The sequence below is a fragment of the Leucopleurus acutus genome (genome assembly GCF_964270905.1).
Source record: "Leucopleurus acutus genome assembly, chromosome: 11".
NCBI lineage: Eukaryota > Metazoa > Chordata > Mammalia > Artiodactyla > Delphinidae > Leucopleurus > Leucopleurus acutus.
In genome coordinates, this window is record NC_139152.1 from 65,965,504 (window position 1) to 65,993,213 (window position 27,710).

Here is a 27,710-nt window from a genome sequence, read left to right on the forward strand (position 1 = left end):
GCTAATCTGTAAGGACCTAAGACAATGACATTCCCTGTTCTCTGACTCTGGGGCATATACTGAGCAGCACATTTCATAGAAATTTGACTTCTGTCCTGACCAATGGATGGCCAACTGTGCAGGCTTTCAGGCATCGCCCTAATGCCCAGAAATGCCTTTTGTATCCTAGGATAAAAATTGCTGTATAGATTCTGAAGGTAGCATAGCAAAATGTCAGCATTAGCAGGGACCCAACAATTGATTGAGTGCCCCAGAGATACTCAATTTCTTCATGTAAAGGATATGAATGGAGGCAGAGAGTGAAAATGCATTTGATTTCAAAATCCCAGATCTACTACAGCAGAGTTAGTCCCATGAGCCGCAAGGCTGGATGGGATGGGGCCAAGACTCCTGACATTTGACCGTGAATAGTACTCAGCGTGATTAAAACAGAGGAAGCCAGGCCCTTTTCTACTCTAATCACCTTTAGCATTTTGGAATCATAGCTAACCTCAGAGAAAAATGCTTCCATTTTTATCGAACCCTCGCTGTATCTCTTCAATCGCCACATTTTCTTCCCCTGGAATCAGTGAACAGTGTCCCGCTCAGTCAGAGCTTCTACTTTGATAGAACTAAACTTAATAGTTCAGGTTAATCAGAACCTTTAAACACCTCTACATAAATCACATTTGTCAAAATAGATGTAGTTTTCTTTCAAATCTAGTTTTTTGAGGTCACCTTCTAACCCCTGACAGAGGAATTTCTGTGCTTACCTGCCTGGCAAGACTTCTTTTTAAATGTTGTTATGTCATCTGTCTCCTCTTCATTAGGTCCCCTCACTAAGAACCTCTGCCCATCTCTTCACACAGCTGTTGGCAGTGTCTTCATCCTCTCTACTGCTTCTGCCCTATTGCCCCGGAGGTAGCTAGGTTTATGACCACAGTTTTAATTTAGAATACATGGTTTACAAAATAAGAATCTGTCAAGAATTTGGTTTCACATGTGCTAATGTGGAGAGGCTTCAGTAATAAGGAAAATTCAACTCTTGCCACCCTGGGAATCTTACCTCACCTCTTTGACGTCAGCAAGAATGTTGCTCTTCTATATGTATTTAAAAGACCATTTCACCTTGTTTGAATAAAAGAACTATCAGTTGGGTACCTACAAATGCCGGGCACTGGAAATACTGTGATGAAAAAGGACGGGGCACTGCCTCTAACGAGCTGCCCTTCAAAGAGCTAAGCTCCCTTAAAACCTATTTGTCCTTACAGATATCAAGAGACATGCTGAGGAACTACTTAGATAGCCTTTACTAATTGATTATTTTTCTAGATAATAAGAAAAATACTGCATTACTACTTATTCAGGTGGCATGTTTACCTTATAAGGTGAAGTTTGAGTCAGCTGTATAATACTAGCCACTGGTTGGGATAATATTTTTAATTTGTATTGAGGACCAGAGAAAAGTCATTGGTGATTTGATAAAAGAAAGGAGGAGGGTCTGAAAGGATACTATTTGAAAGCCTATAACAAATAAAAACAATAGAAAAAAACAAAAATTAAGATCCCTTTGAAAGCATTACAGTAAATGCTTTGGATAAGTAACAGAATATCATTGTAGAAATAAATGTAAACGTTGGAATAATGAATTGAAATATATAAACTAAAAACCTCACACTCAATATTTTACAAAACTTGGAAAGATCAGTTAACATGTTTTACCAGAAAGATTCTTCAAACATTTTTAGTTGAATATGAAGTACATGTTAGTGTGACAAATACAGATTTTTACATTAAGGCAATAAAATTTGAGGTTCTTTTCTTTTTAACCTAACTTAACCAGTTAAGTAGAAAACACTGTTTCTCAATTTGTCTTATTCCACTGGTAATGCTGATTTAAGCTGCTCATCTATAGGCTATCATCTATGGCTCTCTATTTGCACTATATTTTAATTCCCTATAGATTTCAACTAATTGACCTTGAGGTAAAGCTCAGTCTCTGTGACAATATGGTCTTCAATCACCACTGCCAACATAAATAAATGGTTCCTCTCTGGATCTATCAAGAGTAATCTGAGCGGAATTTAAGTTTTTGATAGACTTTGAAAAAAAAAATGAGCCCAGACATGAAATAATACCCTTTTCAACAAAAGGGCACAGGATTTAAGCTAAGATTCATGTAATAAAAAGTGTTTAGCCCTTCATATTGGAAAGTGGTCAGTTATCTTACTGAAATCTGAACAATTCCCAAATTGATTTATACACTAATGAACTGAATATGATTTGACAGTATCCTTCACTGTTGTACTGTAAGTGAATAAAATAAGAGGACTATACCAGTCTAACATGCTCTCCATGTAACAATTTTTTAAGTTTTTAAAAATATTAATAGAAAGTTTTTTGCGTCTCTTTGAGTGTCTCCATAGATCACTTTATTTGAAAATAGCACTCCTGAAATAACATTGTTGATTTTCATACACATTAATTTCTATGAGGTTTTTTTATGCTTATCTAACCAAATAATTTTTCTTAAAGGAATTTAATTGCTTCATCAGTAACAAGTCAATGCATTTTCTTCATATTATATGCCACCTTCTTTTCTAATTCCCTGCATAAATTGTCCACATTACTATTTTCTCCTGTTTACAAACAAAACTTTAAAACTTCAAAGAAAAATAAAATTTAGAATGCAGCCACTAGTTAAGAGAAAAATATACAATATGAGGCTAAGAATCAAGACAATGACATGGAGACTACAGACAAAAACAAGAAAAAAACTAACTTTTATTTGAAACAGGTCATTTATGCCAAAATGTCTTCTCTATTTAAGCTTTCCAGATAGGTATTTTGATTTCAGTTCACACATAACTGTGAGATAAGCATAGACTGGAAAATTACATAAAAACAGACTGTTAGAAGCCTCGTTTCTCACATTATGTAAATACAAGTGTGAAGAACAGCTTATGTAAAGTGATTGGGTTTAGATAAACAGTGATACTGAAAAATAAATACATAAAGCCAAACAGATCTTATTTTTTAAAACCTGTTTTTTTAATTACTTGTCTAGACAAGAGTGACTCTATTGTTCATGTAATTTCCTAAGTATCTAGCACCTGTTAACTTCTAATGTGAGAGGATCTGATATGGCTTTGTTTAGACCTGTATACTGTTTATTGATGCATCTATTGATCATACTTATTTAAACCTTTGAGTAGGATCTCCTGAGAATTCTCAATCACTTAATACTTTTGTGGAAAATTCATTTAATTCAGATATCCTCTCATAATAATCAGAGCAGTTGTATTTAGCTTACTATGTATCTTAGTCTGAATTCATCCACAATTTTATATTTAACAATGATTTATTCACTGTCTACTACGAATAAGTTTATGAGGGACTTGTAGTAAGCCAAGTGTTAATCCTGCCCCTGCCTTCAAGCACACATGAATCTCAATACGTGTCCTTAATACATGTACTTTTATATAGCCATAACAGAAGGTGGAAGATGATTTGTCCATAGAAATTTAGTTTCATAGAAGGAAGAAATGATTTTCTCTGTAACTGAACAGGGTAAGGTCCATGGGGGAGTTAACATTTGAATCAGCCATTAAGCAATCAGGAAAATCTGGTTGTGGGGAAACACCTGGAACGGTAGAAGAAACTGATAGTGAAAATATCTGGAGTACAAACAGGGTAATGTGAAGGGTAGTTATAAGGAATAATGTAAAAAATGCAGGCATGATTAGAAATGCTTTCACAGGATAATATGAAAACAATTATTACAGCCTTTATATTATTAGGGATTTATTTAGAATTTGAATTGAGAACTAGAAAACCAAACGTGGCTTTGAAATATTTGTGATCACTGTTTATTCTGGGACTCTGATTAGGAAGAATACCATAGGAAATCTTGCTGCTTCATTTAGTGCAATCTAGTCTTCCCAGTTTTGAGTAAAATTTATTCTTTTGGAAACAAAAAAAAAATCATTATATCAGTATCAATTGTAGAACAGATCAGTAGGAGGAACTTGAGTTCAATAAAACTAGAAATAGCAATTTTAATACTAATGATAGTAACTAACATTTACGTACTGCTTCCAAAGCCAGGGGTGGGCGTTTCCTAGCATTTTACATACATGAGCTTGATTTACATATATTTGCCCTATTTTCTAAATTAGGAACTAAGAAAGATTAAGTGACTTGCTCAAGATAATATAGCTGGTAATTGTTGGATCAGGTATTTGAAACCATTTTTCAAAGGGCATTGTATTTTTTAAGAAAATAATTCACAAATATCCACCCAAATCCAATAGTTAGCCAGTTATGGTTTAAAATCAGTATCTCTAGAGAGATCTTTCAAATGCAAAATAAAATAATAATAGTAAAATAAAAGCAACCTTCTGTGGAGTTCTTCACTGAAATGAAATTGACTAAAAGGTATTAATCATAATTTCTAAATGAGAGAATAGAACATTAATGAAAGTTGAACAAGGATATGAATAATAATCTCGTGCTTTAGCTATTTCTTGCTCTACAAACTAGCTCTATTTCAGGTTCTAGATAGCACAGTAAAAATATTTTTGCCAGTACTACCTCAAATAATCCTGGATCCTCTGGGAAAAGAGAATCTCCCCACTATAGGATGGCTGTCATTAAAGCAGATGTAGTGTTTGAATTTCACCAATCACAAACTCAATAATGTTCCCTGTTATAAAAGTGATCTCCACTTAACTCAAGCATTCCCATTTCTGCGTGGTAGCAGGGAAAATGATCTTGCTAATTCAAGTATCTCATTCATTTCTATCTTAAGCTCAATTCATTAATATTTGCCCAACCTGACCTTCGTTCCTTTCCTATTTCTGAGGAATATCATGGCATAGGAACACTGGGGCATCAGGCATCTTCAGGGTCTTGGGTAGTGTGTGTCTGGCTCATGGTTGTCTTTTTTTCTTGCTGGTCTTTGCTGAGGCGTAATTATTTTCAACGGGGATTGCTTGCTGCCTTAGTCCCCACTGCATGTGTCAGAAGTCTTTCCAGGCCCTCCAATTCATACACTCTGTTTTCCTGTCCCCAAATTAAGGATTCTTCTGATTCAATATCCCATTCAGGCATCTCCATATCAATCTAGTTAGAGTCAGAATTTCTCTGGTGCCTCCTTAGAATCACTCTAGGGTATTGTGAGAAGCCCACAAGCTCATCCACCGAGACTTTGCTCTAACCTATGATTCTATGCTATGCTATGTTGCTGTACTAGGTTATACCCTGAGGAGCTGAGAGATACTTCCTTCTGCTTGGGGACACCTATAGCATTAACCAAGAATTCTACCACTCTTCTTCATAATAGTTGCTCCAGCACCTCCATATTTTTCACCAATTCCTGTGTTGTAATGAAATACACTCTTTTGACTCACGTTTTCTTCATTGAACACACACATCTGTGACCATTTTCAAAGTATTTAAGCCACATCTTTCCATCTAATTTTTTTCATTTGTCCTTTACTTCAAAAACCATATCCTCTTGTAAATATCTGTCACTTAAGAAATACAGTGAAATCATCTCTAATAATATTTAAAATTAAAAACTTTGATAAAGGTACATGTTCTTCATTTTATTTCATCATACTTTGTGCCTTTTGTGTTTTTTTGCAGTGCTAATTTGTTGTGCATGACAAATGTTATTAAAGATGTACCCATCTCTGAATTTGTGTGTTGCATAGTCTATTTAGCTGTTAAAAATTATTTCAATTTTTTTCAGAGTATAAATAACTTGACCAATGAACTGCCACAAAAGATATGTATATCCAAAGTAATTGAAATGATTGTCATTTTTTATGGTTATATATTCATGAAAACTCACTCATGAAACAAGACTTAGGCAATTTGATGTCATTTTTCAAAGATTCACCCTCCCTGATTTAGCACTTTTTATGAACAAAGAAAAAAATTTAATTCACATTAACTTTTTTAGACCAATAAATACTATGCAATATATTAAAAAGTGACCTGTTTTTGACGTAATGCCCCAAATGCCTAACAATATAAAATAGTACCTTCTTAGCTTGAGAAAGAAGCCAAATTATTATCTGGCCATATTTGGGTCCAAATAATATAATTTCAAAAATGATATAGAATTTAAAATAATGATCAAATATCAATTAAAGGCATAGCATATTATATATTACTGATTTACCCTGTTTTTCTGATTTTAATCTAAAACTCTTTCAGAAGGAGCTGTACCCTCAACTCATAATCCATTTAACACAATCTCTGTTGCAGGTTACTTAGTTATAGAAAATCCATCAAGTAAGTTTGTTAAATATCTTTTCTTCTTTCTGAGTATCAACTCTGGATTCCCTGATTTGATGAATCTCAATGTGTGGTTCCTTTTTTGTATGTTTGTTAGAAAAACCTCCAAGCTGGATATAAATCATAAAAGCATGACTAATTGCATGGTAACTGGAGAAATGCTTTCTCTCTCTCTGGGGTGAAGCCTGCATGTCTGTATTTTAGCTTGGGAAGTAATACAGGGATATTTAAACTCCTTAGGGTTTAAAAACCATGTCGTTACGAGAATGAGGTCACTGCAATATTTTATATCTTCTAAAACCTTGTAACGTATAAAATGTTTTCTGTATGACAAAGAGGTTTTATGTGTTTTAGGATTCAATGATGACTTTATGCCCTTACATTTGCTTGAAAAACTTTCTTCATTAAAATGTTAAATCATTCATTTAAAGTCACTTAAAATTTGAAGGATTTTTATACCATGAAATACAAAGAAAGTGAACTTAAAGGGGGAAGCTAATTTTGTAAATATGACAGAGTGACTTTAAAGGGCTGTGTGCTTTTGAAATGTCCCTTGTCCTCTAACTTGTCAACTGTAAAGAGAGTGCCCAGGCTAAAGGAAAAGAACTCAACCTAACATGACTCCATTTTATACCTTTCTTTGCTTGGAGGCCGATAAGCAAGAAATCCTTTCTGCAACATGTTGAAGAGCTTTGCACAAACAACAACCTAAAGTTTCAAGAAGAATTTTCGGTATGTTACTAGCAGTTGTCACAACATTGCCAGACCTCCAGTCGTTTCATGTGTCACATTTCATGTCCAGTTTAAGCTTGCAAGGCCATGAAGGACTCTGGCCTTGATAATCAATACCCAATTACCAGGTTGATTGTTTGGATAGTAACATTACACTGGGCAGCCTCTGGTGCAACCTGAACAGAATTATTCACCTACTGTGTCAGAAAAAGGTGCTCCGGATCAGAGACCTCCCCAGCAAGGGCAGCCTGGCCCTGTTTCTTCTTTGCTCTCTCACCCAGATGTACATGCAACTATAGAATGCTGTATGCATCAGGTTTTGTGTGTGTACGAGGTTTGGGTGGTACCGTAAATGTGGCTTTATATTTAAATAACTGTTTTAGATTTAGAAACTAAATAATTCCATTTCATATTTGCCTGCTTAGTTTATGTTAGTGGTATAGATGAACCTGAGAACAGAACTTGATGTTTCCAGAAATTATTTAAAAAATGTTATTTTTAGAACTTTCCAAAAATAAAAAACAGATAAAAAGAAGCCTATAAAACACAGGTATTACTTAAGTGACCATGGAATAAATGCAGTATCACGTTATGGAGAATATATGAAGTTAAGAACTTGTTACTTTTACACTTTTTGAAAGTTAAGATTAATTTTATTGCTTTTAGCATCTTATATATCCATAAAGTTGAAATTACATTAAAACATAAGGCATGTGTTAGTCTACAAGCTATTTTAAAACTTGTGAGGCTCTTTCCTAACTTATTTTGTATTATAAAAATAAAACAGATTTCTAAATGTTACCAAAAACTTTATTTCTAGTTTTTCATGAACTTTTAGTGTGTGAACAAAAACAATTGGCTTGAATAATTCAGGATTGTAATATTTCAGTCTCTCAGGAAATAATTACAAAAAATGTGAGAAGATTAATGGTATTTCCTACAGCTTTTGGTTATGCATCTTAAGTAATATTGGTCTGGTTTTAACAAAATCAGTGGTACCATAAAACTCTTCTTAGCATTTATGCAGCAAGAACTGTCAGTTTTTCAGGAACAAAAGGGTAGTTTCATTAGAATAGGAGTGAATATAGTTAACATTATACATGACTGAGTAGATGAAAAGTTTTATTAGCAATAACATTTTCTCATATATTATAATGAGAAAGCTTCTAGTTTAACTTTTTTGGAGATCATGGTTTTAAGTACTTGGGTGTTTTTATATAAATATATAGGTTGTATATATTAGGTAAATGTATATTCACATGTAAGGAACATGGTTTTTTTAATTGCTTTTAGTTCTAGTGCTGTATTTTTTAACTGTTTTAATAAACAAATGCATATCTGATGCATATGTTTGATAAAACTTGTAACTCAGGTCATATTCGCTTATACCTTAAATATTAATAAGCTCCACTACGTGACAGGTATTGATATATATGAATTCAACACTTAAACAGCTAAGTGACCTTGGGTAAATCACTTAAACTCTCTGTTGTTCAGTGTCCTCATTTGTAAAATACTGTATCTATCTTGTTGAATTGTGAATACTAAACCGATTGAATGTGTGTAATACTAAGAATAGTGGCTGGCACAACTATTTGCCATCATAGTGATGATTTCATAAAGAAGTTCAAATGATGAAGAAGAACTGCAGACATGTATTAAAAAAAAAACCCAAATGACACCGTATCATGATGGAGCTATGCAGAAAGAAGTGAGGATCAACTCTGTTTGGATAGCTGTCAGAAAAGACTCTACAAAAAGGTGACCTGCCAGATGAACTTTAGGATGGAGCAGAAGTCCAATAAGTATATAAAGGGGGAAAGGTATTCTAGAGAGAGAGAATGAATGCAAAAACATAAGGATGCAAAGCAGTTCCACTCATCTGTGATCCCACTAAAAACTGGGAACCGTAGGAGAAAGCTAAATAGGAAAGGTTGGTTGAGGCCCTGTGTGCTCTGATAAGAATAAGACCACTGAGTGTAACATTACTATCCAAACAGTCAACCTAGTAATTGGGTATTAATTATCAAGGCCATAATCATTTAAATCTATAAATGGAAACTTCTGTAACTACAGAAAAATAGGTACCACTTTTCAGGTGATTCCAATTCATCTTCTTTTCCCCCTCTATTTCTTTGTCTCTTATAAATATGCTGACATATACTCCCAAAACCTGACACAAGGAAGCTGTTCTAGGATTCCTCACATGGTTAAAAATTTTTTTTCTAAGCCTTTAGTGCCAAAACGCCAGAATTCAGATGCTTATTAACACTGTCCCTCTTCTCTAACACATACACACTCATAAAATACTGTCCAGAATTCTCTTGGAAGAAAAATAAGGGAGAAGGGAAAATTATCCAATTAAAAGAAATCCTTTATAATAAAGTGGGAAAAAATTGCAAAACCCCACGGTTTTAACACTTTTTAAGGAATTTGGTAAATTGAGGCATTTCTAATATGGAAAACTATAAATTTCATAAATGTAAATCATCAGCTCAACAAAATAATGAACACATTTTCTTGCACCAGCTTTATGATGAATGGATTATATCGTGATTTTTCACCAAAATGTCAATAACAGATCTTGACCCTTCCTCTGATAATTCTTTATCACACCTTTGCATTCCACTATCGATTTAACAATGCCCACTAAGAACAGGAATTGACCTTTGACATTTTCTCACAAACTGACCAATGTTGTACCAATTAATAGGCGTGAAATCACACTGCCTGACGAGAAAAAACAAAAAATAAATCACCAACTCCCTTACCCTACTAAGTAGACATTAAAATATTAAATAATACACAGTGTGTATTTGACAAAACCATTAGTAAATTATGAAAGGAATTACTAACATGGTTGCTGCACCTCAGAGCTTCCCAAAGGGCAAAGAAATTATGCCAGAGAAAGCAGTAGCTCAACTAATCAATTCTATTCAGGAATTTTCAGTGAAAGTTCATATAAGTGCATTACTGTTAATTTGACCTTGCTTCTGCAGTTATGAGAAGTGTTGTCATTTTAAAAGTAAAAGGATTTAGAATAAAGAATAGTCTTTTACTAAGCAGAACTTCTTGTTTACCTCTGAAATAAATCTAAACTTTGCAATGACTTCAATCCACAGGAATTACCAAAATTTCTTCAGGATCTTTCTTCCACTGATGCTGATCTGCCTTGGAACAGAGCAAAAAACCGCTTTCCAAACATAAAACCATGTATGTGTACATACTATTTCTGGTTTTAGATAATGAAACATTTTCAAATGAGAGCAAAATGCATTTTAGCATTTTTTCTTAAATATATATTACATATTAATTGGATTATAATAATGCATTTTATTAGCAGCTGTTAAATTGTATCTCTTTTGCTTTGTTAATATTTATTAAAGTTAATGTACATGGTTTTCAGCTTATTCACACAAGGTTTACTCATGCAGGTGTAAGAAACTGTAGACCTAGTAGTTTCTTAGCTTTGTAATTTAACCCAAGTAACGAACCTTTCTAATATCTTCCTACAGACCTAGTTCTCAAATGAAAAGAGAAAGTTCACACATAACTTTGTGCATTAGTTTTCTTAAAAGCATGGCAGTGCTTTGTTAAGGAATATAAAAAATGCATTGCAAAATATTCACTGAAGATCAGAGTAAAGGTATGCTTACCAGGATTGGTTTTACAAAGGAGGCGGGCTTGTGCCTTACCACAGTGAACATGGCTTCATTTTTCAGTCAATAAGAAAAGAAACCATCTTACATGGTACACTGTTATTATTCCTTATGTCATTAAAAAGAATGTCTACTGATGTGAAATAAAAAACCATATTATTGCTTTAAGACTTAGCAGTGATGTGAAAAAAAATAACATTCCTCTGCTAATAATAGCTATATGTTTGATATATTTTTTTCAACAGATATTCCTACTAACTATATTCTGATTCAATACATTTTTATATATGAAATTAAAAGTGGTATTTGTTAAGCTCTGAAATAGTATTGTTTCAAAATCTAGAGTTTTAAAATATTCCTAATTTTAGAGTTAGTATATATATATTTTTCTATGTTCTATGCCTTTTCAAAACTGTATTGGGGAAAATTCCATATATATATATGAATTGAACTCTTCTGTCTAGAAAGACACAGACTTAAAGAAGGGTGTAATCACAGAATGTAAAATCATAAGGATATGGATAGGAAGAAATGGACCATATTCTGTTATTCTAGAATTAGAGTCATGAAGTAAACAAATTTAGGGAAACATGATATAGCAGGTAGTAATCTAACGGAATCTGTTAATTCCCAAGAATTAGAAAAGGATGAAAATACAAATAGCTTTAATCACCTAAAATCCTTCCTGGAACAAAACAAATCAAAGGTAAATGACTTTAAGAGTAAGTTGACAAATAAGACATCATTGTAGGAAATAAGGAATGTTAGTATTACATCTCTCCATTCCTGGGGCATGACCTTTCTTAATAAGTCCTTTTGTTTTCCCTTTCAGAGAGTTAACTTGAGTTGGGTGCATCATAAATTTAAGAGATACGGAAATTCTCATGTTTTTATATTCATCTATACCTAAATTTCCTTCAGACTCTCTGCTTCATGATTACTTAGTGATATTCTGTGAAAACAAGTACTATAGTGTGATTGAAGGACAGTTACTGTGGAATATTTAATATTTATTTACAATTGTGTATTTGGCTGAAGTAATGTGTATCACTATATATAAGTAAATCAGATATATCTAACTTATTTCCAAAGACTAAAGAGTATCTGACTTAAAAATATATATAAAAATTTGATATGTTAGACATCTTAAAAAATGTGTCATTTCAATCTTTTATTATTAAGATCTCAGTGCATTATTTTCTGGGTTCACATAATGGCCATAGGAAAAGTCACATAATGCTAGCTTGCTAGCTCTTACAGCATAAGAAGTGAATACGAGTGGTCAATATAACTAAACAGACATCCTTAAAACAAGAACTGAGGGGTAAGATTATCCAGATATCTAAAGCTAAGACAAAAAATAACTAGTGATGGAATTATGTTGTAAACCAAGGACGTTTTGGAATATTAAAAGCTATGCATGCATGTTTTTCGCCTTTTCTAGAGTCAAATGGATAATGTCCAATTGTATTCTGCTTTCTTCTTGATTTCAGTACAGAAAACTTATGGTAATTTTTCTAATAATATACTACATCCACATCCAATATCCTTTAATGGATTTTTAGGGGAAAGCTTTTTCTTAAGTGTCCTCTTAAAGAGTTGGAGGTCCTATAAGAAATAATTTTGTTAGGAAGAATGTTATATTTTTCAAGAATATTATTAGAATAATTTATTAGTTCAACTAATACATACTGCCTGCTGTATAGTAAAATGACTAAAACCATGTGGGCTCTAATCAAACTTCCTGGGCTGCAGTTCTGTTTACCTACTAACTACTTTAGTGACTGGACATATTATTTAGTGGTGTCGACCTCCTAACTTTCAGGAGTAGATGAAATAACCATGTAAATCACTTTGCCCAATACCAGAACACAGGAAGCTCTCCTAAATATTAGTTCTTATGATTGTTAGTAATCAACAGACTGCTCATTTTTAAAAGCCTCTAACTTTCTGGGTGAAAAAAATTTAGTAACAGGCCCTTAGAGTCTACGGTCTGGAGATGATAAACCTACTTCCCTAACCTCGGTTGGAAGACAAGCTATAAACTCACTTCTGCCTATATGGACAAACAGACCCTCGCCCCTGCCCACATATACGTGGAACAAGAAAATGAAATGTTTAAACTAAATACATTCTCCCATTGTGCTTGCAGAGAAGCCATAAAGCTGAAATGTTTTTTTTCTCCCGTAGAGAGTGAATTCATTTAATAGAGTCTGAATTTTAGCTTGAGCCAGCTAAGTGAGATTCATTGTTTCCCCTGAGTAATGTAGGAAATAGGATTTCAAATATCACAGTGCATTTAGAAGATATTAGCTTACAGGGCTTTAAGATACTAGAATTAGCAGCAAATGCGTGCAGAAGAGATTTCCAAGTCTTTGACAGGACACTATGACCTTCAGAAGTGTTCCAACACCATGAAGAAAAGTTTAGCTTGCTGTTGACTCAGTTATAAGCAGGCATATCGAGTGAATAGAAATCTGATGGCTTCCCTTCCTTAGTTACATGACTGGCCACAATGTCATTAAAATAGGCAGATCATACCAAATTCAAAATCTTTGGGATATAAATCATTCACATAAATTTGCTTGAACAATCCCCCTTCTTTAGATTCAAACACATTGGTCAGGTCATTATGATTACTATTGGTACAGCAAAGTCATTTAACATACAACGTGCTTAATTTTAAGAACATAAGAACGTGTTTTGTGTTCTATACAGCTTTATGAGTTCTATAAGCTTTCGTATAAGTTTTCCTCAGAGGATTCTACAAAATAAATATAACTATATATTATAGCTGAGGTAACAAAGGAACGGAGAAGTTAAGCAATTCACCCAATGCCATAAATGGTAGATAGATCATCTGTAATTCAAACACAAACCCACATTTACCTATTTTTCCTTCAATACTGAGTGCCTTCCCATTAAGATTAAAAACAAAACAAAACAAACAAAAAACCTTCAAAATAATTAAGTAGTAATAGATAAGTAGTAATAGATAAGTAGTAATAGATAAGTAGTAATAGTAATAGATATCATTCCCTTGTCTAGTTAAAATTAGCACTGGACATTTCAATTATAATACCAACTCAGTAAAAATTCTCAGGAAAAAATAATTTTTGATACTTTTCTTTGAAGAAAAGTAATGTGTAAAGGTTATCTAATTTTGCCATACCTTAAAAGTCTAAAAAATAATAATTAAAAGTTTGGTATTAAAGAAAGAATAGGCAGATAAATTAAGGGAAGAGTATAAATGGTCCAGAAATAGACCTAAACACATAGGGAAAACTAGTGTGTGATAAAAGTGGTGTTTTGAACAAGGGAGTAAGGATGGACTATTTGTTGTTCCAAATGTTAACAAACAAACAAACAATAAAGGTAGATTTTACCTCATTCTGTTTCAAAAGAAAAAAAAGCCCAATGGATCAAAAATCAAAATATTTAAAACAAAAGCAGAAAACCCTATTAACGTCCCAGAAGGAACTATGAATGAATTTGTGAAAATAAGAATATTGGTGTGACAAAGACCTTTGTATATATCACACAAGAAGCCACAGTGAAGCCATAATGAAAAATAATGAGAAATTTGATTATAAAATATATAAATTTTATCTATGGCAAGGTAGCTAGCAGATAAACTGATTAATAGATAGAGGCAAAGACAAATGACAAACTAAAAGAAAAATTCAATACATGTAAAACATTCTTAGTATATTTTTAGAAAAATAGTATCATATGAAAATGTAATTAATAGAAAATGTATTTAAAATGGCCAAGGCATAAGCAAAGAAGCTCAATTTCACTCATATTTAAGAAAATCAATATAAATATTAGGAGACATCAATTTGTAACTATCAAAAGGTCATAAATTAAAATGTTTAATAATATGGCAGTGAAAGTAAGAGGAAAATTGTTCAAACTGTTCAAGCACTTTTGTTCAGAGTGATATGATATAACTTGAGAACAATTTGTCAGTATCTTTCAAAATTTGAGATGCACAATATGATTTGGGAATTTTACTGCTGGTAATGTATTCTACAAATAGACGCCTACATATGTGCAAAAAGCCCAGTTATGTTTATTCAGCTTTTTATAATAACAAAATGAGATGAGTTTAAATCACCCTAAAGAGCTCAATAAGTATGTTACATTCAAGCACTGAAATACTATATGGCTTTTTAAAGTAATGAGCTAGATATTGTTGTTTATGCTAATATGGAAAGATACAGGTAAATAAGAAATTTTTGCAGAATAGTGTGTATATTGCCCACCTGTGGTCAATTTTATATGAATATATATAGAAAATCCTGGAAATAAATACAAGAACATATTAATAGTCATTGTCTCTGGGTAGTAGAAATATGGAATAAGAGGGAATTTCTATTTAAAATTTTACAGCCGTCTGTAATTTTTGATGTTATATCATGAACTTCTTTCTATTACTGCTATAGTAAGAAAGTAGCAAAGTGAATTAGCATTAATTTCTTATATTTTCTTCTAGATAACAATAACAGAGTGAAACTGATAGCTGATGCCAGTATTCCAGGATCGGATTATATTAATGCCAGCTATGTTTCTGTAAGTTGCTATTTTTATATATATTTTTATAAAACATAAATACTGCAGTATTATTCTTCAAGCTATTTAAAACAAGAAATTCATTACAACCTCTATGAATTTAATGTACCAGTTCCTTACAACATTATGTATCCCTATTTTATACATGGGGAAACGGAGGTTCCAAACAGAGATTGCAATTTACCCAACGATCATTTCACTAGTAAGTGGCAGACGTACAACTTCTAGCTACATATCCCCTGGTCTTTCCACTATTTCCTACGTTTGTCAGAATATTCTCTGTACACAATGAGGTCGGCCAACCTCTCTTTCAAAGAAGAATTAGTCATATGTACAGTCATGTCCATATAGTATAAAAACCTATTATGCTCTTCCTCCCCTCTAGATTTTCAGTCCTTCTAGGGAACTATGATGCCTTGTTCTTTTCATCCTCAGCTACTTACAGAACGTGCACTCCATTGTTAGCTACTCAACAAGCATATCTGAAGTGAAGCAACATGGGGTGAACTGTGACATGCCTAGTATACTATGTTGCACATCACAGATAATAAATGCTTGCTGCATTGGATTGAAAGTTGAATAAACCAAAGTGTTTTAAGGATGTCTCCCTCTCCTTCTCCATGGCTCTTTTGTTCTCTCAATGCTCACCACTGTCATAGGTACACAGAAACCTTAGATGCACCCAAGACCTCCACTTGGGTTGACAAAATCACGAAATCCGAGAGTAGGAACTGCTTTTCTGGTTATTTAATCCAACCATTCACCCAGGAAATCTTTCTGAAAAATTACTTGTAATTAGATATTAGCCTATCTTGGCATTGATTCACCTATTTCCTCCTTAAGGCAGATGATTCTATCACTGAACTACTCAAATACACAGTTGTTTTATAAAAACAAGATATGTTCCCTTACATTTTCACCACTGACTTCAATTCTAATACATACCAAGGTTAACTGTGCTTCTTATCATGACTCTACAGATACCTGAAGGTTCCCTCTACTGCCCACACTCCCACTGGTGTTTTATTTTTTCCTTATTCAGTCTTCTCATCCAGGCCTGCCATTTCATTTGGTCCCACTGGGGCTCTGCTTATGTGATGCTCCATCCTTTCCCCAACATCAAACATAACCTGTCCTATGTCCCATTCTCCCCAAGACTCTGTTAAGGGGGAAAAGAAGAATTCATCCTGAATTTTATATTGGTTGATAATTACTCCAAAATTACAATTATATATTGAATCTTACTGTGAAATAAGTGAACAATGGGAGCATTTAAGATTTCTTAATAGGAGAAGTGACGGGGGGTTGCAGAGGTTAATAAGTCATCCTTTGAATTTCATCCCATTTTTGTGCTAGAACTTTAAATCTATTTTGAAGAAAACCCAAATTTACTATTGTGATGGTATATTTTATTCATTTATCAAATCGTTGATTTCCCTGAAAATGTAATTCTTTTCTAAAGATTTTGGTGAAATCTTGTGCTTACCAATTTTAATTGTATCCTAAACAATATAGCATGTAGAAGTTTTACTTTGATTTGTAGAATGAGGCATATATACATTTAGATATTTAAATTTAAACAATGATCATGTATTTTATGATACCATAGAACAGAGCAAGAACAAACTGTTGTATCAGTGATCTATTAATTCGTATCATTTTTATTCACCAATAAGTAGATACAAATGAATAGCTTATATCCTATAATGTTCAACCAGTTATGGGATGACAGTATAGGTTATGAATATGATTAGGAAGGCAACCAGACAGTTTTAGGAGGTATAACTGAACCACACATAAACAAAGGAATATTCATGAACCCCCAGTGTTCCCTCTAAATATTATAAGTTGTCAGGAGACAACCATAAGAAGATCACAATACAGGATGAGCAATAAACTAGATCTGAGTACATTAATACATATATATATATTCTGCTGTGGTCAAGTGATGTAATATAATAAGGTTTACAGCAAATTCACTATGACCCATATGTAATGATACGCGTAACCATTACTGAGCTACATGGTAAGCAGGCCCAGATGGAAAGCACTTTATATTAAGGCAGGTTTCAGTATTGGAGTGGGCAGTATGCTGTATTGCTTTTACTTCTGGGGATATCTCCTTCGCCTGGGATGTCAGGAACAGATGGAAATAGACAAAGTCATAATACCATAGTGGCCTCTCACTTCTCTATCCCCAAATTCAGGCAGTCTTCACCTCAGAAATAGTGAAGATTTCTCAGAATGAATGTTTGATGCCTCAGTTTCCCCCAACTCCCCACTTTTGTTCCATGGCACCTCCATCTGAAAGTTCATGAACACTTGTTCCAGGAGCAAAAGACAAAGGCCATCTACAAATGGACTCTGAATTCCTATTTCTTTGGAAGCTGGAGGAAAAGGGAAAAGAACTATAGAGCAAGGTAGAGAAAAAGCAAAATAACTAGTGTTTAGATGGAAAAGAAAAAGTGAAGTCTGGAGAAGGGAAAAGGGAAGACCAGTAGGTGGTCTGAAGGATGTACTTTAAGACTGGGAACTCCAGTCCTGGGTCTGTAATTAGATTACTATATGTTTATCTCTCTGCCCTTGGCTCTTCTTGGGAATTGTGCTCCTGAAGCTAGGACTCAAAGAGAGCCTGGAAAATGTTGATTAAGGATGGACTGTGGGAGAGAGGTAGGGAGGAAAATAGATACTGCATCCTTGTAAACAACCACTAATTGTACACGTGACTTTAGGAATGTTTTCAAGAAAGCTAACAATAAGAACATTATGTAATGGGATAAGACCCCAACCCACCACCCCAAATTATCTCTCCTGTCAACCTGAGATGCCTGAAATTACTTCAATTTGAGGATAGCTTTTACCATAGCTGGAGATTGAAGATTAAAGGCTATGATGCAAAGGAGCTGTAATCGTATCAGAAACATCAGATTTCGTCTACTGTGGTAGAATATTATAGTACCAAAGGACACTGAATCCCTGAAAAAGGGAAATGCAAATAACTAGGAGAAACATTTTATAAATTGATCAATTACAGTTAATTGTCCTCACCCTTAAAACGCTTCCAGGACACCATTCTCTCGATTTTCCATCTACAGCTTTGACACTTTCATCTCAGTCTCGTTGGTTCTCTCTTATCTCCTTGGCCACCAAACACTGAAATTATCTACAGCCCAATCCTTGAATTTACTGTTTCTTTCCAAACTCATTTCTTTGACAATCTCAACCATTCTTGTGATTTTAAGTAAGATCTATTTGCTAACTACTTTGAAATTATGTCTCTAGTTTGGACTTCTTTCTGAATTCCAAGCTCATATACTCAGTTGCCTCCATGACATTGCCACTTGAATATCCAAAAGGAATTTCAAGTTTAATATTTCCATTATGAATTCTTGATTTTCCTTTTAACCTGCTTATCCTGGGTGTGGAGAAAAGGGAACCCACTACATTGTTGGTGGGAATGTAAGTTGGTGCAGCCACTATGGAAAACAGTATGGAGCTTCCTTAAAAAACTAAAAATAGAGTTACCATATGACCCAGCAATCCCACTCCTGAGCATATATCTGGAGAAAACTCTAATTCAAAAAGGTACTTGCACCCCAATGTTCATAGCAGCACTATTTACAATAACCAAGACATGGAAGCAACCTACATGTCCATCGACAGGTGAACGGATAAAGATATGGTGTATATATACATGGGAATATTACTCAACCATCAAAAAAGAATGAAATAAAAGCTATTTGCAGCAACATAGATGGACCCAGAGATTGTCATACTAAGTGAAGTAAGTCAGAAAGAGAAAGTGAAGTAAGTCAGAAAGAGAAAGAAAAAGACAGAAATACCATATGATATCACTTATACGTGCAATCTAAAATATGATACAAATGATCTTATATACAAAACAGAAACAGACTCACAGACATAGAAAGCAAATTTATGGTTACCCAAGGGGAAAGGGGGTAGGGGACAGATAAATTAGGCATTCAGGATTAGCAGATATAAAGTACTATCTATAAAACAGATAAACAACAACAAGGTCTTACTGTATAGCACAGGGAATGATATTCAATATCCTGCAATAAACCATAATGGAAAAGAATATGGAAAAGAATATATATTATATATGTATAACTGAATCACTTTGCTTTACACCAGAAACTAACACAACATTGCAAATCAACTATACTTAAGTAAAAAAAAAAATTTTTTTTTAAGTCTGCTCTTCCTGAAGTTTTCCCCTTCTTCATTTGGAATCATTATTGACTTCTCTATTTTTCTTATACCCAGTATCCAATCCATAAGCAAATTCTCTTGGCTCTGTCTTCAGAATTTATCCAGATTTTATCACTTCTCACAATCCCCATTGCTATCGCCCAAACTAACCCTTGGTTGGATTGTTGCAATAAACTTCTAACTACTCTCCCTCCTTTCTCCTTTAAACCATATCAGCTTGTCTTACAGAAACCAGGATGAAACTCTTAAACCATATACTCTGTATGTTCAAAATCTTTCAAAGGCTTTCCATATCATTCAGAGTAAAATCCAAGGTCTTATAATTACCTACTCTAGGACCTAAAGCACCATTGTCCTCCCTCCCTTGTTCTTTCTGACGTCACCTTCTATTACTGTCCCCCTCATTCCAGCCACTTGCTGTTCTTAGAACATTCCAGACACATTTCTCCTTTAATGCTGTTATACTTGACTTTCTACCTGGAACACTTTTCCTTCAGATCTTGAAGGGATTACCCCCTTTCTGCTTCAGTTCTTTCCTCAGATTTCACCCATGAGTCTTTTCTGAACACCCTATTTTCTGAAAACTCTCTCTCACAACACATCACTTTTAAAAACTCTATGTAAATTGTTTATTTAACAGACTTATTAATAGGCTTGATGTCTATTTCCCCTAACTAGAATATAAGATAAATGAGAGTAGGAATTTTAGTCAGTGATGAATCCTCAGCTCCTAGAGTAGTGCCTGACACACAGTAGACCTTCATAAATATTATTTGAATGGAGAAATGTGCATATTTTAAAAGTCTGCAGAGAAAGTGACTAAAATATTAATGGTGCTTCATTATGGATAGTGAGATTACAGATTAATTCCACATTCTATTATGTATTTTTCTGAATTTTCCAAACATTCTACACTGACTATATATTACTTTTTTAACCTAAAAAAAAAAAAACCTTACAATGTAAAATAATTATATATTTCAACTGAGACTGGAAACATAGAAATGCTTTAGCATATAGTTTATTTAAGAGACTCAAGGTTTTATACCAGACACTGTCACTGGGTGATTTTGGGAAAAATCACCTCAAGTAGCTCATTATTCTTTAAAGTAAAATACACTGGTTGGATTAGATTTTAGGGCCCCTTGAACTTTAAAATGTATATTTATTCAGTGTAATACTATATTCTCTGGCTACTGAGACAATTCCAATTTAAAAATAAAATTCACCTTTAATCCTCATTCCTCAAAATATTTTGATGTTTGGAATACATGTAATTTCATTACTATATTTTATTTATACAGTACCTTTCTTTAAGAAAAATCCACAGATATTACTCAAGTGGCATACTTACATTCCAGGTGAATGGACTGAGTTTTAGAATAACTTGATAAAATCTACAAGAGCTATCATAATAGGGTTGAGACAAATCTCAGGTCCTATAGTAGTTAAATGAACCTTCTTATTATTCACATTACTCTTGGTTTGGAGCTCTGGAGAAAAATTACTAATGCCATAGTTTACATAGATAAGTAGTTTCTTGGAGAAAGAGTATGAAAATATCTGCACAATCTTTAAATATATGACAGTAACTTAGTGGAATGGGTAAGAGCGCTGGCTCTGGACTCAGACTACCTTACCAACTGTGAAATCTTCCACACATTACTTCACATTCCTTAGCTTCAGTATCTTCCTCTCTAAAATGAGGATAATAATAGTTCTAATTCTCAAGGTTTTTATAAGAAACAAATTAATTGAAATACTAACTATAAGATGCTTAGCATATTGTCTGCTGTAAAGTGGTATTATTATTTTTTAGTCTTTACTGCTTTATTCAGAGTTAGAAATACATTTTAAGAACAGTTAGCTGTATAGTATATTACATAGTGAGGTTAAAATTAATGCTGGAAATTTTGAGTATCTATTATTATTAGCATTCAAAAATGTACAATATTTTAAAATATTAGGTCATCTTAAACTAGTATGTTTTTCTTACGTTGCTCAAAAACTAAAAAATACTATATATATGTAAATATTGATGCAGTGTTATAATTATATCATTCTAGGGCTACTTATGTCCAAATGAATTTATTGCTACTCAAGGTCCATTACCAGGAACAGTTGGGGATTTTTGGAGAATGGTGTGGGAAACCAGAGCAAAAACATTAGTAATGCTAACACAGTGTTTTGAAAAAGGGCGGGTAAGTTATTTGAAAATCTTTTCACAAAACTTTTACAATTCTGTTAATATATGTGTGACAATTTTAGCTAATACTTTGAGTCATCAATGACTTGGACATCTATAAAGCAGTTTTATCTTAGCAGTGATAACTGTGATATTTTATACACACACACACACGCGCACACACACACACACACACACACACAAACGTATCTATATAAAACAATGGTTCTTATGACTGGTGATTCTTTTCTGAATACAGATCAGATGCCATCAGTATTGGCCAGAGGACAACAAACCAGTTACTGTCTTCGGAGATATAGTGATTACAAAGTTAATGGAGGATGTTCAAATAGATTGGACCATCAGAGATCTGAAAATTGAGAGGGTAAAAAAAAGGAGGGGAAGTCAAACATGATATAAAATATGAATGTTCTAAATGTCTAAAGTAAAATTAATTTCTAGACATATTGCTTGATACCTGTATATTCAATAATGCTTTTCTATTATTTTCAAAATAGAAGTTTTGAATTGGCACCTGCCTTCAATATCTACGTCACTGTGTTTAATTCCAAATTATATAAAGTTCATATTAACCAGTTAATATCAAATTCTTAGGTAGACAGGGGAAGAAAAAGGAGGAAACAACTAGATCACTAAGTTTATCTTATTTTATAAAGAAACTGTAATATCTGGTTTAAAACAGGAATTTCCCAAATCACTTATCTCTGTCTACATCCTAATAACTGGATTTTCTGTTTAATCCAGAACCAATACAGAAGTGATAGCATAGGATCCCACTTATATAACGTAAAGGCCTATAAACACAGAAAATGATATAAGGATCTTTATACTTTCTGACATTATCAGATACTCTATACCTGTGTTGTGAATAATTTGTGAGTGTGTTTAAGTTGTTAGGTCACAATTGTTCAAAATCTACTACTCTGGTGTTACAAAACGTTACATTATATTTGAATTTAAATACCCTACATTATCATCTGCTTGCAAGCCTTCTCATTGTTTGCATTCATACAGAAAGGCAATTTTCTTTATTGTAGCAATAGTAGAAGGCTTCTCTTATAGGAAATTATGAAAACACAGTTTCTTCTGTTTGGTAAATTGTCATTTTAAAAGATCACCTTGAAAACCTGGCAAGTCAGCTGTCTTATCATGTTTCTTTAATGTCATTTTGTCTAGCATGGGGATTGCATGACCATTAGACAGTGTAACTTTACTGCTTGGCCTGAGCATGGGGTTCCTGAAAACAGTGCGCCTCTAGTTCACTTTGTGAAGTTGGTTCGAGCAAGCAGAGCACATGACACCACACCTATGGTTGTTCACTGCAGGTAAGAAAGAGAGATTTTTAGAACCTCTGAACACTAGAAACACTAGAAATGGTACTGAAACTCAGCGTGACCTTTTTATTATCACGACACCATTGATTTTCTGGCAGAATGTTAATGTAGATTCAATCCAGCTTTTAGTTTTCAGATATTTTACTGGTTATAACAAATCAAGATGTAGTTTTATAAAAGGTTAGATGGCAGAGATAAAATGAGTAATGACTATGTCTAAAAGCAAGGGAAATATATATCCTGGTACAGGAATTTTCCTGAAATCTTGACTGGATTATACCTCTCGAAGGCCTTCAAATTAAAAACAAAAAAATTGTAGCCCATTTTTGATGTGGCTACACATCAAATGGATGAGTGTGGGTATGTAGGATTTTTTTATTTTTACGAATAAACATCTGATCCTTCATTATTTCAACTGATATTAGTCTAATATACTAATTTAAACTTTTTTGCAAAAGCAAGTTTCTAGATTTGACTTACAAAGAATAAAGAAAATGAACTTTAAAATAAAGATCAAATTAAGTGACCAACCCAAGCATGATTCAGAGTTTTTACAAACTATTCAAATATCTTTCTTTGACCTAGATTTTTGAACATGATAAATAGAATGTGACCATAAATGAAGATTTTTCCCCTCTTTATTTTCACTGGTATTTTATACCACTGAAATACCAATACTCCCCCGCAAAAAGAAATAAAACTCACAGTTGTTTAGAATTCAGAGTTCTGGACATATTGATATGATTTATGATTTCTAACATGATATATCTAAGTCAATCTCAACGTGAGTTTCGTCAACAGTTGTAGTTTGTAAATTAAAGAAAAAGTGGGTGATAATATACTGTTTTATGATTCCACTTATATGAGATACCTACAAGAGGTAAATTCATAGAGACAAGAAACTGGAATTGTGGTTACTAGGGACTTGGGAGAGAGAGAAATGGAGAGTTACTGTTTAACGGGTACGTAGCTTCTGTTTGGGATGATGAAAATATTCTGGAAACAGATAGTGGTGTTGGCTGCACAAGACTGAATGTGCTTAATGCCACTGAATTGTGCACTTAAATATGGTTAAAATGGTAAATTTTATGTTATGTATCTTTTGCTACAATAAAAAAATTTAAGTAACAGTATCTTTTAACCCATTATTATTAATTATAATAATTCCAGAAATTAATTGATGGATAATTATTCTAATGGGAATATACTATAATTAATGTGGTTAAATATGTAAGAAAATATTAATCCATCCAATTTTTAAACTTTTTTTAGAGGAAAAAGCTCAACATGTAATTTAAATGAGTCTACATCTTCCAGGAATATTTTAGATTTTTTAAATTGTAAGAGTAATACACAAATGCTTGCTCATTATGAGATATCTTTTTTACATTTAAAAAGCATATAGAATTAAAAGTAAAAGCCTCATTCTTACCCTCCCAATTCCATATCCCCTCCATATATATAAAATTTTTAACAGATCAGTATATAGTATAAATAGAATAACAGTTTGCTTATAAAGTCAGTGATTGATTTTAAACTGGCATCATTGATGATTAAAACGGATAGTAAGCTTCCTTCAGCTTCTCCATATTTTACATATACACTGCCACTGGATTAAAACAGTGGATTTAAAAATCCATTAAAAAAGAAAAGTACCATCTCTCTTGTAGCCTCAAAAAGAGTAGTCTCCTCCTTTGTGATTTAAATACATAAAAGACACCAGAGAAAAAGTATGCTTATATTAATAATCATTTTAAAATATCATTTTAAAACTGTCTACCTCCAATCCCAACTTCTCACCTCAACTTTAGACTTATACATTTAACTTCCAGTCTAACCACAACATTCTGAAAATTTGATGTGTCCAAAACAGAACACTTAGATCAGTCTCCAAACTCCCTCCTTCTCATCCTCATCTTGGTAAATAGCAGTCCACTCTGCTTTGTACAGAAACCCTAGACTCATCTTCAACTCTCTGCTTCCTCTTACATTCCACATCCAACCCAACAGCAAATACTCTGATCCCTGCCCCCCATCACCTCTTTACACACTCTCCCCACCCTGGTCTCCTTGCTTTTCTTTGAACACACAGAACACTCTCCCACTCAGATCTGTTCTCTTCCTGCGCCCTCAGGCCGTAATGCTCCTCTCCCAGGTACCCAGGTGGTGCACTCCCTAACCCTACTCAAGTTTCTTTTCAAATATCACATTGTCAGAGAACCTTTCTCTAATGACCCTGTCCTACCCTATCACCTTTTATCTCCTTAACCTAATTTATCTTTCTCCATAGCACTTATTGCGGCTGAGTATATCCTATGCATGTTTCTTTGTTGTGTGGACTACCATTCTCTGTCCTCTAGAATATAAGCTCCATAAGTTCAGGGACTTGGTAATGTTCACTGCTGTACCGCAGATGCCTAGGACAGTGTCTGACACTCAAAATATATTGAATGATGTAATGACTGATTACTCTGTTCGGGCATATACGTGTCTGTGTTATAGTGATCAGATTTATGTTGTAATGCTATTTCTTAGGTTGAATCATAGGTATTGTCGACATTAGAATATTTTTCACCAACAAAGATGGCAGTTTCGTGATGTTCAAAATGACATTTAAGATTAGGTGACCTTTCAAATGTTTTCTGTGTTTTTTTTTCAGATTTACTTCCTATATTAACCATTTAAGTACCTAGGAGTCTTGTCTTTCTAATTGGAATTTCTGAAAAAATCCTGTCAGGTTTATCAATTAACAGTTTATATGGAGCACATACCTGTCCTTCAGTATTAAACTAATTTCTTAAAAGGAAATAGCTTTCCAATTTTATTGTCTATAGGAAGGAAAAGAAAATTCTAGGGAAGGTGAAAAGAACACATGAGAATCTATCAGTGTGATGCAGAGGAAGTACTATATGGGCTAAATATTACAGCTGACATTTTTCATGTTTAGCATTCCTATTGGTAACCAAAAATACATTCAATAAAAAGTTTCTGGGGTTAAGAATTTTCAATGACTTTTAAAAATCTTCCCCATACTTCTCCAACTACAACCCTTAAAATATTATGAAAGAACAGGGAAAGTCCAACTGGTTAAAAAAAGAACTCAAATATTTGACAGAGTATTTAACGATAATCATCTTGCTCTGTCTAAACAGTCTTGGGAACAATATAAATCCAAAGAAACTCCAAAGAAAATCTACCTTCAATAAGAAAAGAAACTATTTATAATTTATTGCTATCATAGTTTATTTCCTTCATCACAATCAACATAAACAGGCTTTTTGCTGAATAATTTGCATGTAATTTCACTCTTCCTGCAGTGCTGGAGTTGGAAGAACTGGAGTTTTTATTGCTCTAGACCACTTAACACAACATGTAAATGATCATGATTTTGTGGATATATATGGATTAGTAGCTGAACTGAGAAGTGAAAGAATGTGCATGGTACAAAACCTGGTAAGATATCTAAAACTTCAAGCAGTTATCAGCTCTAGAATTTCTGCCTGGAAGGATCTTAGTGGCAGTGATCTGGTTAGACATGGACTTGAACTATATTAGCAAAGCAGACATTCTCTTTTCCTACATTATAAACCTCTGGGTGGGGGCAGGGTCTTGGGGACGGCAGCTGATGGGGATTATAGGAGAGCCGAAACCCACATGCCCCAGTTATCCTTCAGCACTGTTACTGACTACTCATCCTACCCTGTTTATACTGATAGGCATATAGAAAATAATTCATTAAATGGATTTGTCTTTAGCCTTTGGGAAGCTTAGAAAATGAATCAAATTAATTTCTTTTGTAAACATGCTAGAAGTTGTATTTGGGAAAAGTTTATTAACTGTTACAGGTTTCTATGTATTTCACTTGTCCATATTTATCCCTTTTTATTATTAGTACTAATAATGTTTGTTATAGCATGTCATCAACCAACTAACTGGGAGTTGTTTGTTTTGTTGTTCTGGTTTGGACGTAAAAATATTTTTAAAATATAGATTTTTGTCATTAAAAAAATCATACGGTAGGGGGCTTCCCTGGTGGCACAGTGGTTGAGTCTGCCTGCCGATGCAGGGGACACGGGTTCGTGCCCCGGTCCGGGAGGATCCCACATGCCACGGAGCAGCTGGGCCCATGAGCCATAGCCTGAGCCATAGCCGCTGAGCCTGCGGGTCCAGAGCCTGTGCTCCGCAACGGGAGAGGCCACAACAGTGGGAGGCCCGCGTACCGCAAAAAATAAAAGTAAAAAAAATAAAAAAATTATACAGTATAATGGTAATGAAACTAAAAACCCTGTTGAGTGTCTAGTAGGTTCCAAGTATTATACTAGATCCTTTACATGTATTATCTTATTTAATTCTTTATTTGTAAGGCAGGGCCAATGAAACTAATCAACAGACTAGGTATTATGGTCTCTGCTTTACAAATAGGGAAGCAGATGTTCAAGAATTCAGTGATATTCAAAGGTCAGAGCTAAAATTCAAACCCAAATCTGTCTAACTATAATACATAGGATGTTCCTGTCATATCTTTGGATTGATATTTTTATGCTACAGAGAGATTTTTCTTATAATAAATATACAGTTCTTCTGTAATGGTATTTTCCAGGGTACCTACTAGAAAACACAAGTGGCTTTACAGTCATTAAAGGTGTGAGAAAACAGGCTCTTTGCTAAAATAAGTTTGAGAAAGAA

At 33.7% G+C, this 27,710-nt stretch overlaps 2 protein-coding genes across 2 annotated transcripts in view; one reads left to right on the forward strand and one right to left on the reverse strand.

Annotated features, from left to right (window-relative positions):
• Positions 1-27,710, forward strand: part of PTPRQ (protein tyrosine phosphatase receptor type Q) — a gene marked incomplete at both ends in the record, with an annotated part of 195,373 nt that overhangs the window by 162,743 nt on the left and 4,920 nt on the right. Inside the window, 8 exons of the mRNA XM_082849998.1 lie at positions 6,256-6,282; positions 6,936-7,017; positions 10,140-10,230; positions 15,175-15,251; positions 21,551-21,685; positions 21,929-22,054; positions 22,867-23,015; positions 26,342-26,477. Of these exons, the coding sequence (XP_082706124.1) occupies positions 6,256-6,282; positions 6,936-7,017; positions 10,140-10,230; positions 15,175-15,251; positions 21,551-21,685; positions 21,929-22,054; positions 22,867-23,015; positions 26,342-26,477 (823 nt within the window). The remainder of the gene's footprint in view (positions 1-6,255; positions 6,283-6,935; positions 7,018-10,139; positions 10,231-15,174; positions 15,252-21,550; positions 21,686-21,928; positions 22,055-22,866; positions 23,016-26,341; positions 26,478-27,710) is intronic.
• Positions 1-27,710, reverse strand: part of LIN7A (lin-7 homolog A, crumbs cell polarity complex component) — a 280,103-nt gene that overhangs the window by 18,639 nt on the left and 233,754 nt on the right. The window lies entirely within an intron of this gene.